This window comes from Drosophila teissieri, chromosome 3R, assembly GCF_016746235.2.
Source record: "Drosophila teissieri strain GT53w chromosome 3R, Prin_Dtei_1.1, whole genome shotgun sequence".
NCBI lineage: Eukaryota > Metazoa > Arthropoda > Insecta > Diptera > Drosophilidae > Drosophila > Drosophila teissieri.
In genome coordinates this window covers 27,264,532-27,280,363 of record NC_053032.1, presented here as the reverse complement: position 1 = coordinate 27,280,363, position 15,832 = coordinate 27,264,532, and the positions used below count along the sequence as shown (strand labels likewise).

At 39.0% G+C, this 15,832-nt stretch overlaps 1 protein-coding gene across 10 annotated transcripts in view; it reads left to right on the top strand.

The window, feature by feature from the left end:
- The window catches only part of LOC122621865 (tight junction protein ZO-1), an 84,620-nt gene that overhangs the window by 52,173 nt on the left and 16,615 nt on the right, over nt 1-15,832 (top strand). For 2 of the 10 annotated variants that reach the window (XM_043799870.1, XM_043799869.1), the window contains exons 1-2: nt 13,404-13,522; nt 14,639-14,852. The exons of 7 other annotated variants lie outside the window; for them this stretch is intronic. In XM_043799870.1, the coding sequence (XP_043655805.1) occupies nt 14,814-14,852 (39 nt within the window). In that variant the 5' untranslated portion in view covers nt 13,404-13,522; nt 14,639-14,813. Of the gene's footprint in view, nt 1-2,271; nt 2,371-13,403; nt 13,523-14,638; nt 14,853-15,832 lie in introns of those variants that run through there. One more of the 10 variants, XM_043799868.1, reaches the window with a different exon arrangement.

Sequence of the window (15,832 nt, the reverse complement as noted above, 5' to 3'; positions counted from 1 at the left end):
CGACGACCATTTGAAATGTTGCACGTGCTTAACCGCTCAAAGAAAATACAAATAAATGAAGGCAACAACAACACGGGGATATAAAGTAATGGCAGTGCATTAAGTTTTTGGGTAATTGCTTCACATAAGCCAGGTCATTAACGAAGTCCCGTCTACTAGATAAAAATCAGCGCCTCCAAAAAGCAGTTGAGGTAATTGAATTTGGGAAATAAAAACAAAAACAACTAAACTAGACTGACGTTATCGGGCAAAACTAATCAAAAACTTAATTGAAATACGTTTACTGACTTCCCATTTTCTGAAACTCATATTTGTATATAGTTGCAGCATGACCTAGGTTAATACTCAACAATTTGACCCATTGGTCTTTGGGTTTTCCGCTTTTCCTTTACCATTTCTCTGGATTTTTTGTCTACTCACTGCAGCCACTTGAGCAAAATGAAAAGTTATTTTCTTTTGTTATTGTTAGGGCATGGGGACTATAAAAAGCAAACATCAAGCACTTTTTGGAATGCATTTAAAGGGGTTAACATTAAATAATTTCAGCTTCAACTATCTTACAAACTGAAAGTCAAAGAAAATGTTTGTACTTCCTCTATTTACCTTTTTTTTAGTGAAATACTTTGAAATTTTTCTGCACCTAGTCAATTGAAATTCCTTTTCCCGCTTCCCCTTCAATTATTATGATTATGGAATTCCTTGGCATATCTGCGAATCGAAAACATATATATTTATGTGGAATAACGCCCTTGCAGCCGTTGACTCACTGCATTTTCATTGCACTTCAGCAGCCATCTGTTGAGCTCCTTTTTTTTGTTACCTGTTTTTTAGTTCCTTAACCATTTCGCTCATTGCGAATTCACAGCAGCTCGGCCAACAACAACAGCAACCAGCATTCCTATAAATACCAACTTCACACTGCTGCCTTGCCAGCAACAAAAAACCAAAAACAACAACAGCATCAGAATTTTGCCAAGTTTTTCTTTTATCTTTGATTGCCAACTTGAACAGCAACAACAACTGCGTAACTCCTTCGCACAAAAAAGGGGGGCAAATAAAGAAAGAGAGGGACATATGCAAGGATAAGTTCCTGCTTAACCCTTTGATATTAATCAAAAATGGGTAGACCTACAGTACATTATTACAATATTATTAATTTAAAAAAATGTTAAATATATAAGTTTTATTTTCTAAAAGAATAAGACTTTATATCGAAACTTGATTAATTTCCTATAAATATAAATTATAAATTGTATTAACAATCATATTCAAAGGATTGAAATGTCAAAACTTTTAGGGTTAACGAAAGGAGTCTCGATTCAAAGCGAAACCCGTTGCCAGTGCTGCCCATTCTCATTCAGATTTTGTAGCTTTGTCGCCTGACCACACATTCGAGCGTTTTGAGTGAGCCGAAACTCTACACAACACACCTGTACACACACACGCGCGCACACACACACAGTGGCAAACGTGTCCCATAAAATAAGGTTCAAACCGGGTTGCCAGCGAAAAGTTGCCGGGCAACATTTTTCGCTCATGTTGCCAGCAACAAGTTTACGTGTTTCTGTCGTCTACCTGTGTGTGCAGGTGAGTGTGTGTGTGTTTGTGTGTGCTTACCTGTCTCACATGCACGCACTCACCTGTGGGGGTATTGGTGAGTGGTGGGCATTTTTGAGCATATTTCGAACTGAACGTTTTCCACGTACGTCGGTCGGCTTTTGCTTTCTTGAGTCTATTTCAAAAGTGGCCAACGTTTGCTGGCGAGTGGACGCGATTAACGGACGAATTTTTCTACCAAATATCGCGGCGATTTCTTCAATATTTTTGTATTGGCCCCCCTCCTCGCACCCAACCACTCTCGTTTCTTTTGATTTGTCCGTTTTCGTTGGGGGCGCCTGTACTTTTTTTGTCGCTTCGAACTTTGCCGATGATTTTCGTTTGTCACGCGCGCGTCTCGCGACTGCAATTAATTAAGCAGAAAAAAACAAAGAAATAAGATATGTAGGAAACCACACGACGAATAATAATACCTAAAGCGAAAATTACACGAAAATAACCCCAAAGAAATAATGTAATTCAAGTGTCATTCGTGTGCTTTGCCAGTTAAATGTTTTAACCAAGTGCTTCGAAACCAGTTTCTGTGAATATCTTGCATTTACATTTCTGCCAGCGAGATTTCAAATGTGCAACATGTGGCACTAGCAATTGCAATAGCAATAGCAACAGCAACAGCGACTGCAGCAACCACAGTAACCTCCATTAGACGCGCAAATTAATCAATTCGAAATGGATATAGTCAGCGGATCGGCATCGGGCAACCAGCTCGTCCTGCCAAACAATCATTTTCGCCATGAATCATTTCAGCAACAGGTAAAGACCGGAATTCCAACGAATTTTCTGAGGGTTTTTCGAGTTTGTATGGATATTTGCATGCATATTTGCAAAGAATTTGCACATATTTGTGTTATTTATTTCTAGGTAGATGTTCTGTAAAAGATGTTAGCCCTAAGGTTCCCTCTAATAGTTTTATTGACTGTCCAATGCCCAAAAGCCATTTCTATTTGTGTAATTAAATGTCATCATTAGCAATAAAAAAAGACTAATTAAATAGAACAAAATGGTCACCTTGGGCTAGGAAAATATAGTAGAGAATTTAATAAAAATCGAAATCAAATGAATATTAAAAATCATAAATCTTAAATCATAAGATTTTAAGTTCATCATAAGATTTCACCAAACAGGAAAACTCAAAATAGAAAACTCTGTAACAAGTTAATTAATTAACAGGAAAGTTCAAGATGGACAACTCCGAAAACAATTTAATTAATTAACAAGAAAATTCAAAATGGACAGCTCTGAAAACAATTTAATTAATTAACTTGAAGAAACACATGTAAAGTGTGTTCAAGACCATCCTTTTCTCCCTCCCCACTTTGCCGCTCATTAGTAAGGCAAAATCTGTTTACACTCTTTATTTGCTTGAAAACTCTCACCTCATCAGCAAAAAGCCAGGCCAAATAGGGAAAAAAGTGCCAAGTTTGCAGTAAGTGAAAATGCATTGAAAAACACGACGAGGAAACTTTTTATGAGCAGACAACCCCCAGCCATAAAGGTTATAAAGAAAAGGCAACAATAATAAAAAAATAAAACGAACAAAGTTTGAGGTTTCAACTGCACAAATTGATGGTTAGAGCGATGCCAAAAGTTTGATAACACTGCAAAGCCCCTTTATTTTCACCGGAATAGTTCAATCACAAAAATTGCCAATGATAAAATCGAAGGAAAACGCGAAAAACAAACGGAAGTCCAAGGAAACTGTTGATTAACATAAAGTGTGTAATTCCATATGACCAGCTCTGCTATGAAATAATTAACAAAACCGCAAATTGTTGCAGTTGATGAGTGAGAGGACTACCACCGCGTGAGTCGAGGACCTCAACCCGTCTGCAGTGTAATAAACATGGGTTAAGAAATTGCCAACCCAAAAACTTGTAGTCGTTAAGTTAATGAATATTTCGAAAGTGAAACTTTGATTCAGGTTTTCGTGTGTTTTCTGAAAATGAATGTGGAAACAGCTTTTAAATATTTCAGATAGGCCAAGCAGATAGGGAAATTTCGTGAAAGAAAGTCAACAAAAGCTGTTGGTTTTCTCAAACTCTTTTGTAAATATATTTTTATTGAATTCTTAAGCGATGGTTTTGTATTATTTGTATATTCAAAATAATTCCCATCAAGATCAGCCAGCTTAAAAACTTGACATTGCTTAGACTAGACATAAAATGACATTCACTTTTTGAGTTGAACTCGAGACCTGCAGCAATCTGTAAGCGCCGCTTGGAATGCATAATTCAACGCTGCAAATAATAATAAAAATATAGTATTGACTATAGTTAACCGACTTGACTTGGCCACATTCCGTGGATTCAACTCTTGTTTTTATGAGCATTCAGCGATGGCGTTCAGATGCCAATGCTAATGACAGTTTATGAGAATCTTCGATATGCGGATGCCATGGAAAGTGGAAGTCCAATGATCAGTCATGGGAAATACAAGTATAACTTATGTAGAATCAGTTGGCCCAAGTTCTAATCCCCTCATAAACAAGATGTTCATTTCTATCATATAGCCCATTGCCAAGTTCAGATATCCCATATTTATGAAGACATTTTCAAGCACCTTAAACCGCAATTTATGCTCGCCGCTGCTCAAGTTTGTGAAATCCTTTAAACCGATTTCTGGAAAAGCAAATACAGCAGGCCCATAAAGAATCTCTACCACCACATCGAGCACAAACCAGTTTCACACGACCATAAAAATGGTAAAAAAAAAAAAGAACAAAAAAAGGAAAAAAGCGATCTTGGTGTTCGATCTGGAAATAAAATAAGAGAGCCAAGAACCAGAAACACGATTCGTGGCCCTAAGACTCGAGAACTCTCCAAGGATTGAGTGAGCCGGGTCTTATACATGTACATACATATGCGCATAGTTCCACTCAGATAAAAATAAACTCGCTTCAAAAGAAAGAAAAAGTCTTTGGCCAGCATCCAAGTCAAGTTGTTGAACTGGTTTTTGCTGGCTAAGTAAACGATAGCCGGTGCCCTTTGGAGACTTTGAGATTTCGATCCTCCCATCCCCCCCCAAGAAAAAACCGCTCCCTAATATTATATCTCTTTTTTTTTGTGTGGTTGTGTGTGTTGCGATGCGGGTGTTGGTTTTCGTTATGTTTAACCCATTGATTTATATTGGTAATTTAACGCCATTATGCTGCAGCTGCCAGTCAGTCGAACTTTGGAAAGTTATCTAGTCATGAGGCCATGAACTGCATTGCATTGAATTGATCTCGGCTCGGACGGGGCCAATTGAGTGATTTCTATACTCGCTGGGGCCACGAGCCCTTCCCATGTTCAGACAATTACCCAGCACCCTGGAGATCCGTTTGTATCTGTATCTATGTATCTGTATCTATGTCCATGTATCTCCGCCCAGTTGGTTGCCTTGTTGCCATGTTGGGCCGCCAAATTGTTTGGGCCTGCAAATGGGGGGAAAACCCTTTTCCACTTTCCCCGCCCGCCGACTGCAGCTGTAAAATTGTTAATTTAGCTTCTGTCTTGTGTTAGTCACGTGAGCTTCAAATTAACTTTGTTTTTTTCGTTGGCTGCACTTTGATGAAGTCATTTCGTTGTAATTACCTGGCTTTTCTTTAGGGGGTTGGGTATGTGAAAATTTGATTGAAAACAAAAGGATTTTGGCAGGGGTGTGGGTTTTCTTTTCATCACGTTGGCATATAATCAAGATATTAGCCTCTCAGTTTATGTTATCAAAAGGCTTATAGCGAACATGATGTCTTACCTTGAAAATAAAAAATCCTTGCTTATTTACACATAAATATATCTTATTTCGCCTTCAAATTCTTAACTCGTTCCACCTGCTCCACTTCTCAGAGCCATGGCAAAAAGTGCAAAAAACACACATTTCACACAACATTTACGCAAAACGATCTTATTAAGAGCCAAGATTTATTAGCATTTTGAAATGGAAATCTGCAATCAAAAGCGACAATCTAGATGCAGCACACAAAACTGGATTTCAGACTGCGACTGGTGCAAAACCCCAAACAGAACCCCATCAGGCCAAGATATGTGTGGTTCATTCAGCAAAGAGTTGCATAGTTTTAAAGACTCGAAAAAATGCACAATAAAACATGTAAAATGCGTTGAGAGCTGCATTTTGTGGTGGCCAAGACTTGTTTAGTTTTTTTCTCGTTTTTAATTTGGCCCCTTACGAAACCAACTCGATGGAAACTCAGAAACAAACACTGAGCTTTGAGGTAGTAGCAGCATTGATTGGGAAATGAATGGTCACAATTTGTAGTTGTGTCTTTGCAATTTGGTGGATATGTGTACGAGTGCAAAACCAAAGACAACTTCACTTGACACGCTGCCCCAAACCGCACACACACCGCACCCAGTCTCAAATTCTTGGCGATTGATTCATAATTATACGGAAAAAACCTGTTCTAAAGCAAAGACACACATTCTGCATACACTGGAAAATAATTACTTAAATATATGACAATAAACATATTAAAGGAGTGCTGACAAATTCCAATGAGTACGCTTTTAACCATTTTAACTTCTTTACATTAACTCCTTTTGAGGAAGTTTTACTTTTTGTGCATTTATGAGTGACTCTCGCATACGTCGACATAACTTCAATCTATTCACATCAACTCAGGCAGAACCGCAGTATCCAGCGAATTCCATGCATAATCCGACACACCTGGCTCAATACCTGCGGTTTCATGAGGCTTTCCTCATTTGTATTCAATTAATTCCCTTTTCATGGGGCCACTCTGTGATTCATACGCCTCTCGATGTCCATTGAAGAGCTCTTTCTTCTCCTGTTCCATTTTCGCCTTGATTTGCCATAAATTTCCTTTGTTTCGATTTATGCCAAATATTTATTCGTTTGATTTTTCATAAATATTCTTTTTTCAGCACAACTGCCAGCTTTATTTTTGTTTATACAATTGAAAAGCTGTCGAAACCTGATAAAAGTAATTGGCTTTTTCGCTGTTTGCATTGCATTGTCTGTCATGGCACTTTCATAGAAGGCTTGCCACGATGACACAGAATATGAATATTTAATGAAATAATTGAATTTCCATTTGGAATTGATGAATTTAATAAATATGAATTTAATACATTTATTTCGTTATTTTCTTGCCCATATCCGACTCATTTAATTTCACAGCCAGCGATTTCCCAGTCGCCTACTTAAATGTCAAAGTTAAATTTGAATATTTAGGTCTCTGTCTGGCGCAAATTAAGAGAATTACATGTGAAAGTTACTTTCGTGGGTAATATTTAACCCAAATAAAACAGAAGCAGGCGAGACATGCAAACGAGCAATTTTATATGCAAATCAATAGCCGGCTGAATAAAACATTAGACATCGAAGGGTAAAGCAAAACGAAGACCCCAACTGAGCCAAAAAGAACCACAAACTCTGTGAGCAGATTTGCTTCGCATTTTTGCGAACTTAAACTTTTAATTTCAACTTTTTTTCGATGCTATTTGAAAGTGTTTATCAGATATACGTACGCATTTTATGTTGATTCGCTTTTGACCGTCTTTTCAATCGAAATTTGAATACAAAGATAAAGTAAAAGATTGATGGTTTCAGCGACCTATGATTCATTGGAAAAAAAACCTGAAATTCGACAATGTGCTCATTGGTAAACAAAATAGAGTATAATCTGTTGATTTGGGTTTGGGTAACAAAAAAAATAAACAATTTGATATGCATGATATGTGGGATTTTTTCGCAGGGCCCTTTTACTATTAGTTATAATGCTCATAATTATATAATTATTTAACATTTTGCTTCTGTTTTCTCTCCCTCTCTTTGCAGGTGAGTTAAACGTTCTTATAAAACAATTTGCATGCCCTTTGGGCATTTTCGTGAGTATGAATAATTTCAGCATAATTAAGGAAGAACCTTCTCCCGACCAGTGAATGATTCGCTGCGGGCTCATTATGGCCTCACATGATGGATGGACTTTGTGTCCAAACTCTCCCATGCATTGTAAGCTAGTTTATCGAGGCGCTGGGGCGACGGGTCATTTGGGTTCAGTTTTTCATACATTTTCCACTTGACTTCCCCCGGCAGAAACGAGATTCCATGGGATTGCACTTCATTGCGATCAAATCATTGATGCATCAAAGGTGTGGACAACAAGTCTACACTTTGTATTACACAGCCTTTCAGCAGAATAATAGAGTGTTTTTTTGTGCGGAAAATTCTGCATTAATTTTGTCTGTCTATTATATATGCATTTTCCAAACACTGCACCCCAAAAGCCATATCAATTATTTTCATGGCGTTTAACTAAAGTGACACCGCAGCCATGCAAATTGCACTTAAATCGATTGCGTGGGTATTTTTTTTGTTGCAGTGTTGATGGTTACCACATAGTTTGCATATATACATATTACAAACGAGTAAGATTAACTACTATGGACATTTCCAGTCAGTGTTTTTTTCAAAGAGATACTTGAATGCCATGCCTTCGCGTGGGTTTTGTGATCTGTTTTAAGTCGAACACTCGTATGTGCGATTTAATTGCTGAGTGGAGAATTGCTTTGGCAAAGGCATAAAAAATTAAATGCTCAATTTAATATATAGTCTTGAGGGCATAGTAAAATCAGTTACACTAATTGCTATGGAATTTGTTTTTTATTTAAACGAGTAGTTTATGGACCGTTTCGTTAGGTAAATAAATTAAACATACATATTCTGATGATTAATTTCATTGAAAACATTTGGAACTTTCAAAAGTTCAAGCTTGATTACATATTGTTATGGGAATATAAAAGAGAATTTCAGCTAGCTGATTGAAGCCCGAATCATATTTACATTTCTTGATTATACGCGTTTGTTCCTTTCAATTCGATTGACTCGATTTGCTTTTCACATTTCCATGCCACATTTTCCAGCCAGCCTTACATCATTTTCCGATGGCAGGGATCTCAAGGAAACTTCACCTTTGCTCCACTTTTGCCAGTCGCAATGCACACAGTGATTAGAATGTGACACAATGATTTCAAACCGGAGACGTGTCAGTCGGCATTTTCCGAGTTCCTTTGGCACTTGATGTTTCCTTCGTGTTCAGTCCCCCCTCACTCCTTGTTTGCCTTGGAAAATTACACACTCATTTTCAGAGTGTTTACTTTTTGCATACGGCAAGAACAGATAGTAGCAAGATGTAAGAGCCATGTAGAATGTATTCCGTAGCCTGTATCCTGTTGTATCCTCTTGTATCCCATTTCCTGTTTACATATCGTTCTTATACAAAAAGAAGTGAAAATGGAGTAGGTGTTTGCTCTGGGCCATAGAAAGGCACACATGGAGAGAGCCTCATTGTGTGTTGAGGATAACACGTCCTGACAAGTGAAAGGATGCTCGAATGTTTTTTATGCGGCCCACAACAATGGCGAGGGGTCAAAGTGTTAAGCTTTAAGGACTTGGAGGCCTTAAAGATATCGACTAAGTAAAGTAATCTCCTTAAAATACCAAAAAGGTTGCAGATAAATCAAAGAAATCATAAACATCTTCTTTTTCAGGGGTATTATTCTGAGTTTTCCTTATATAAGAGGATTTAAAGAACACCCAAATTTCGTTCAAACGTTTATCACAACATTATAATCGAAATATTATGCTTTGAAGCAAAGGTTTTCATTTTGAAACCGCGCATCCTTTGGTTTTACCAATCAAAAGATCTTACTTTACTCCCTTTTTGGCTTAGGATCCCATTATCGTTTATCACATCTCTCCATTATTACCTTGACTTTTAAGGGTTTGATCTTGAGCTATCGAATTTCACGAAACACCAAATTCTGGTTGAGTCTGCCCCCGAGTTTAATCCATCCTGCTCGGCTGACCCAAATAAGTTACCTAAGGTCATTTCCATTAGACAGCTAAAATCTATCTATAGACATGAACGCATTCCCGAGGGCATTTCCATTTCCCTTTTCCCATTTTCCAAGTGGCACGCATGCGCACCATAACTCAAACACATGAACGCACTTTGCTGGAAACTCAATTGCAACGCGAGGGGGGTGAGAAGTGCCTAATTTATATATATGAAATGAAATCTAGAGTTTTGTAGTTCAAGCACGTACCACGCACAAAGCGAAAAACTAAAGAACAATAGAAAACACTCGATAAATGGGCACAGATAGAAATTCTTTCGAACAAAAAATGCCCATGAGTGCGCACCGAGTTTGGTTTGAAAGTTTGCTTTTTCATACACTTATATAGATACCCTCGACTCAAATTCATGCTGGGCCTTTTCGATTGCCGCACTTTGGGCTTTAAGCTGACTGCAAAACATTAACACGTCGCGACGGCATAAAGCCAGTTAAATGCTCCCCAAAGGACAAACACTCAGACGCGTTATTTGGTCTGACGCCAATACACTGGAAGAAACTAGATCAGTGCCGCTAGAATAACATAAACATAACTTATGTATCTTTAATTAATTATATTATAAGAGATAACAAACTATTACAACTGGATGTAAAGTAATTGTTCAACATATTCAAGTTAAATTTAAACTAGTATCTACGATTATTTCCAGTGGCTGCACAGGCAATATGCAAATTTTGTTATTGAAAAGCTCTTGCCCAAAATGGCCTCGACATGTCAAGTGGGTGGGCTGCTCAGCCCCACTGTCCCCACTGTCCTGCCACCCAGCTTGTCACATTGCCATTACCACCGGGCCATCGTCCTTCCGTTTTGGTAATCGCCGCAGACAAGTCGTATGTCATCTACGTGGCCGCCAGGATAACGCCACCTCGACCAGTTGTCGTTGTTGTGGATACGCCTGTGGTGTCCTCCAATCATGCCACAGTCTCCGCAGTTCCCGCAGTCCCCGCTTCCTGTGCAACCAACCACAGAGGCGCCGAAGGGGTAAAAGCACTGTTTGATGTCGCTTAACACCCAGCAGACAAGTGGCCAACTTGGGCACAGGAACACGTCCAAGGACCTCTGCCATGCATGCGAATCAGTTGCCGAGTAGAAGAGTCACAGCTGCCTCGCATGCAGTGTCAATGTGGCAATATGGTGGCTCATGGTCGAATTTAAAATTTATTGGAAACGGGTAAACAAGTGAAGAGCGTTACAAATATTATGCAAAATATTCCACAGAATTTTAAAATCTTAGAAACATTAGATAGATACACAAGCGACAATCATTGCATTCATTTGATTTATGTTATTGAGAAATTCGATAATCCACAAATATATTTCGCCAGTAAATCGCTGAAATTCCCAGTAATTCCTCCAACATGTGTATATACTTTTCATTGAATGAGAAAACAAAAACTTCAACATCTGCCGAGCCACCCTATTGCAAACAGGGCAACTAAAAACACAAACAGACTGGTGTATCATTAAACAAGAACAGAACTCGATAAAAATCCTTTGCTCGCCAACTTATTTACTCGCGTTCGTGCCTCTTCGACAAATGAAATGCAGCTTAAAAGAAGTAGGCAAAAACGGGGAAAACACAACTTTTTGGCTTGCCAAGTTTTATATACAAAACTTTATCCTGCGCCGAGAAAAAAACACACAAAAAACAGAAACCCAGAATAAATAGAGGGAAAGGGGATCAAGGGAGTACTTAAATTAAAATTGTCATGGCTGATTGCATTTTTGTGCCTGTATGTACATATGTATCTGTGTGTGTGTGCGATGCACAAGAGTCAATTGTTTATCAATTGAGGTACACAAAACACAAAGAGGGGTTCTTCGAGTGGAACTTGTGGCAGGAACCAGAATAGCATCCACATAGGTCGTGTCCCGACATGTTTTCTGCCTAATAGGTACCTGAAACGCCCCTAGCAATACAGATTCCTACCTGACCGATCTCACTGGATCCCAAATACAGACTGTACAACACCAGAAGAAATAGAAATAGATTAAAAATGCATTAAATCGTTGATAAATTGCGTGAGAGCGCAGACATCAAAAAAGGGTTTAGTCCCTTTTCTCGAATCTCAGTAGGTGTTGAACCAATCTAAGCGATCATTTAGATGGGATCTGACCTGGGGCACTCTATGATTTATGTATCTGCAATGGTATGCAATGGTATATCACTGCTGTCCGCTTGACCCCAACTAAGCAATTCAATATCATCGTTGGCCAACAATATTTGCCTTTGTTTTAGTTGGCTCTTTGCTGACCGAGTGTGAGACGGCTGGCTTTTGTTTTATGCCCCACTATTTTGGCACCAAGTTCACTCGCCGCCAACAAGAAATTCTACTTTATAGGAATTCCAGACTGGAGCTCTATTGTTTGGCCGCTTTTTGTGGTATTGGCAATGGCGTCAGAGTCGTTTACATATTTTTTTTGTGCCAACGGACAGGGGGGAACTGAGGGGGAAAAACTATGCTGATGGCGTGTGCAAATGGAAATCGTACTGCCTTGTTGATTTGCTTTTAATTTTGCATAAATATGCGAGATTCTTGGGGTGTGGGGTGGGGGGTGGATGCTGCCGTCGGTTGCAGTCTGTCTCAGTTGCTGACAGTCTGGATGGTGGATTACTTTGCTCTACACATCTGCCCATCTACATGTATGAATAACTGCCCACAGTGCAGCTTGTATAAGCGCAACTGGAATAAATAACCTTTGCCGAACCCAAACCAAGAATCAAGGTAGTTTTTAAAATAAAAGAAGGGCTGAGTTAAAGCATCTCATTCGTAGTTATCCATACAGAAGCTTCACTGTGAGTGTTTATCTGCATATGAAACCCTCCACTCTTTAAAGCTGACTTTCAGCTTTTCGCTGCCTCGAAAATTCATGAATGCAGCCATTTCTGCATCGCTTGCACTTCAATGTGCAGAATTTAATTCACGGAATATTCTGGTGTCACTCGCGACTTCAGTTCAGTTCAGTTTAGTTCAGTAGTCGCATAATGGAGTGATCTCTGTGGCTCTTTCGCTCCGGAGTCTCATGTTTGTCACTTTAAACGTTTAAACGTTTAATAAGCGACCTCTTGATTGAATTAATATGCCATTGTTGACCGGTTGCACATGATCTTTCGGATTGCCTCCAAGACGGGCGGAACGAAAGAGAGAGACAGTTAATTGAATTGAAGTTGCCTTTCTCAAGTTATGAACTTTTCAACTTTTCAGCACTTCTCAAGTGGCGCGGCAAAGAAAGGGAAAAATCGTTGAATAGATGGAGATTTGTTGCATCGCTTGAGGAATTTTTAGATTCTTTGCCGCGATTGCAGAGGTTTTTAAGTTTATTCAGTTATTTAATATTTCTTCGCATTTACTTTCAATTCATGATAAAATTCCTCCCTTTGTTTGATGTGGCACATCTCCTTTGATCCTCGGCAGAAGTTCCAGACATCAAACCGGATCATTTTCTTTCAAACTCCCTTCCTCACAGCCCTTTTCTTTTAATCCACATCTACGTTCCACACCCATAGAGACACACACACACATACACACGCAGAGGCACTCTTTGTAGACCCGCAGTTTGTGAAAAGAAACTCCAATCTGAAAATCTCTTTCATACACAATTTTATCAAATATTTTCTATTCGCCTGGCTCTCTTTCTTTCTCGGTTTGTTTACATTTACGTGTTCGCCTTTCCGGCCTTTTAATTTAAAAGTGGAACCCATGTCCGCCAACACCATCCACCCAGATACGTTCGTATCTCACAGATACAACAGCACACACACCACACACCGCACACACACATTCCGGTATTTATTCTCGTGTTTGTTTTGCGCTGCGCCTTCGTTCGTTGGATCGCGTCGCCTGCTGCTGGCTGGCATTTGGCATCCACATCGACGAGTCCACAATCGTAGGTAAAAACAGTTTCGAAGCGTGTTTCAAGCCGTCAACGTCAACGGTTGCCGCCAGCGGACAACTGCGACGGCGCGACGTATCCGAGAGATACGAATATCTGTCTATCTATCTGCACCCCTCTTCTTCTTCCATCTGATGTGTGTGTTGTGTTGTGTTGGTTCATTACGAAAGTGTTAATGTTAATAAGTTGGCTCAGCGTATTCAAGTGCGCGGTGGCATTACAATCAACAGAAACTCGCGAAAGATATTAGGGAATAATATCACTTAGAGCACGACTTCATTTAAGTACACTCACACTAAGTCTGCGCAATCTAAAGATATTCTTCGTGATTTAACAAAAAGTTACAAGACAAAAAGATAAAAAACTCAAACCAAAAGTGCAGATGTTATTTTCGATGATTATTTAACGGTGTTGTGCAACAAACGTTCATAATTAGATAAATCAAGTCCCAAATCGGTATATGTGCAAACCCTTAATAAATACCTTATAAAGAAACAGGAATCGCAAGGGGCTTCTTACAACCGGCAAGCAGAAGCCGTGGCCCAGTGCAATCCGCAATCCAAGACCTAAAAGGCAATCCGTAATGCTCAGCGGAGCGCAGCTGTGAACATTTCACTTTCGGTGCATCCGACAGATACGAGCGATTGTTGCACGCCGCTCCAAATTTGCAACGCAAAGTTTGCTGGTCATTGGCTTTTGCCTCTTGACGGCAAGAAACCTTTTGCACGATGCAAATGTCTCTATGAAGTGAGAGAGATATATTCGGTGTATCTATGAGCTACTTTTGCTATCCACGTAGCGATTGTCTCGGTGTTGGTGACTCTATTCATGCTAATTTGCACCGAAACTTTATGGGAGTGTAAAGTATCTGCGAGAGTCACTCGATGACGCCTCGTTCAGATATTTCTTGCCAACCAGACATTAGCATATGCAAAACTACTGCCAATATAATCGAATAGAATCGAGTTCGAAACCGAAATCGAAACCGAACTTTCAATGGCGTGAAGTTGCAGCAAATAAGTAAAAGTTTATTTATAAATCATTACCTCAATAAGCTGGGATTTTCCACGAATGAATTGACATATTCAACTAACCATTTCGTGTGTGTTAACAACAATTGAAAGTGACATCAGCTGCGAAACTTTATTATCGCAAAATTCCTCAACTTTTGCATTTTACGTATTTTTCTGTGTCTTATTATGCCCATTTGTTAAAAAATATATATTTATTTTCTGTGTGTGTGTGCTTCAAGTGGCCAAATTACGTGCATTCATATCGCAAAGCAAACAAGTGAGATTACACTCCCAATAAACATGTCATACGAAGCCAATTAAATAGTCAAATTAATTGCTTTGATTCGCTCAAAGTGCATTGTTTGAGATACAATTCAATTTGCGGCCAAACGAAACCGAATAAAAGCAAACACGATGAAGTTTCCGGATTATGTTCCAAACAACATGTTAGTGGTAAGCAAAAACCGGGGGCAATCATCTCAGTTGTTTCCCTATAATTAAAGTGATTAAGACAAAAGTGTGTGTAACTGGGCCATAAATCAAGCGGTTGCGACTTAAATTATGACTAAAGAGAATGGTTAGGGTCTCAGAACAAGCTAGATAAACCAGATGAAGGTTACGGTTACAGCTTAGGATCGGGAAAACTTCATTGGAAAAAACTTGGCAACGCACACACGACTTGATTAATTGTGAGGCATATCCATTCTATAAAGAAAGTCTTTAACGCACGCCTTACTTCTGCTGCACACCATTAAATTTCCAACTAATTTCACTTGCAATTAAGTTAATTATAATTTTACCGCCCCCATCAAAATGCACAAAGTCGGTCAAAAATCCAGCAAACGTATTCATAAATCTTCTTTCATGTTTTCGGCTCCCTCGCGTTTTATTTTTGTTTTATGCTAGCCAAGCATAACCAAAGATTTCTGGGCAGATGTGGATGTGCACTCAAGTCCGATGCAAATCCATATACATATATATATACATAGCTATATAGCTACTACACCTGCAGCAGACGTATAACTTCATAAATATTTATTAGCTTCAGCTTGGCCCACGCGACTGCACAAATTTGTATTTTTGTTAGTTAATTGAGTTTATTATTTAAACCAGCCCACGCGTGGTATGTTACTCCGACTTTTTGTAATTGGATGCGTCGTGTTGCGTCTGTCTGTTAAAATTATATATATATTTTTTTTGTTTGTGGCGCCCACCTGAGACAGGCAGGAAAATTTCGCTTAAATTTTGTTGTTTTAGGGGATTGGCTGGCTCGCTGAACGACAGATCCCAAATTGATTGCATTTTCGAATGGTTTTCGTGGAGTTTTGTCGAGTGAATCACGGTGAATTGAATGCAAACTGGATTGGGCAACAGCTTGATGGGATTTGACTTTAATTGATTTATCTTCATTGTATATTGGATTTGTGTGTAAT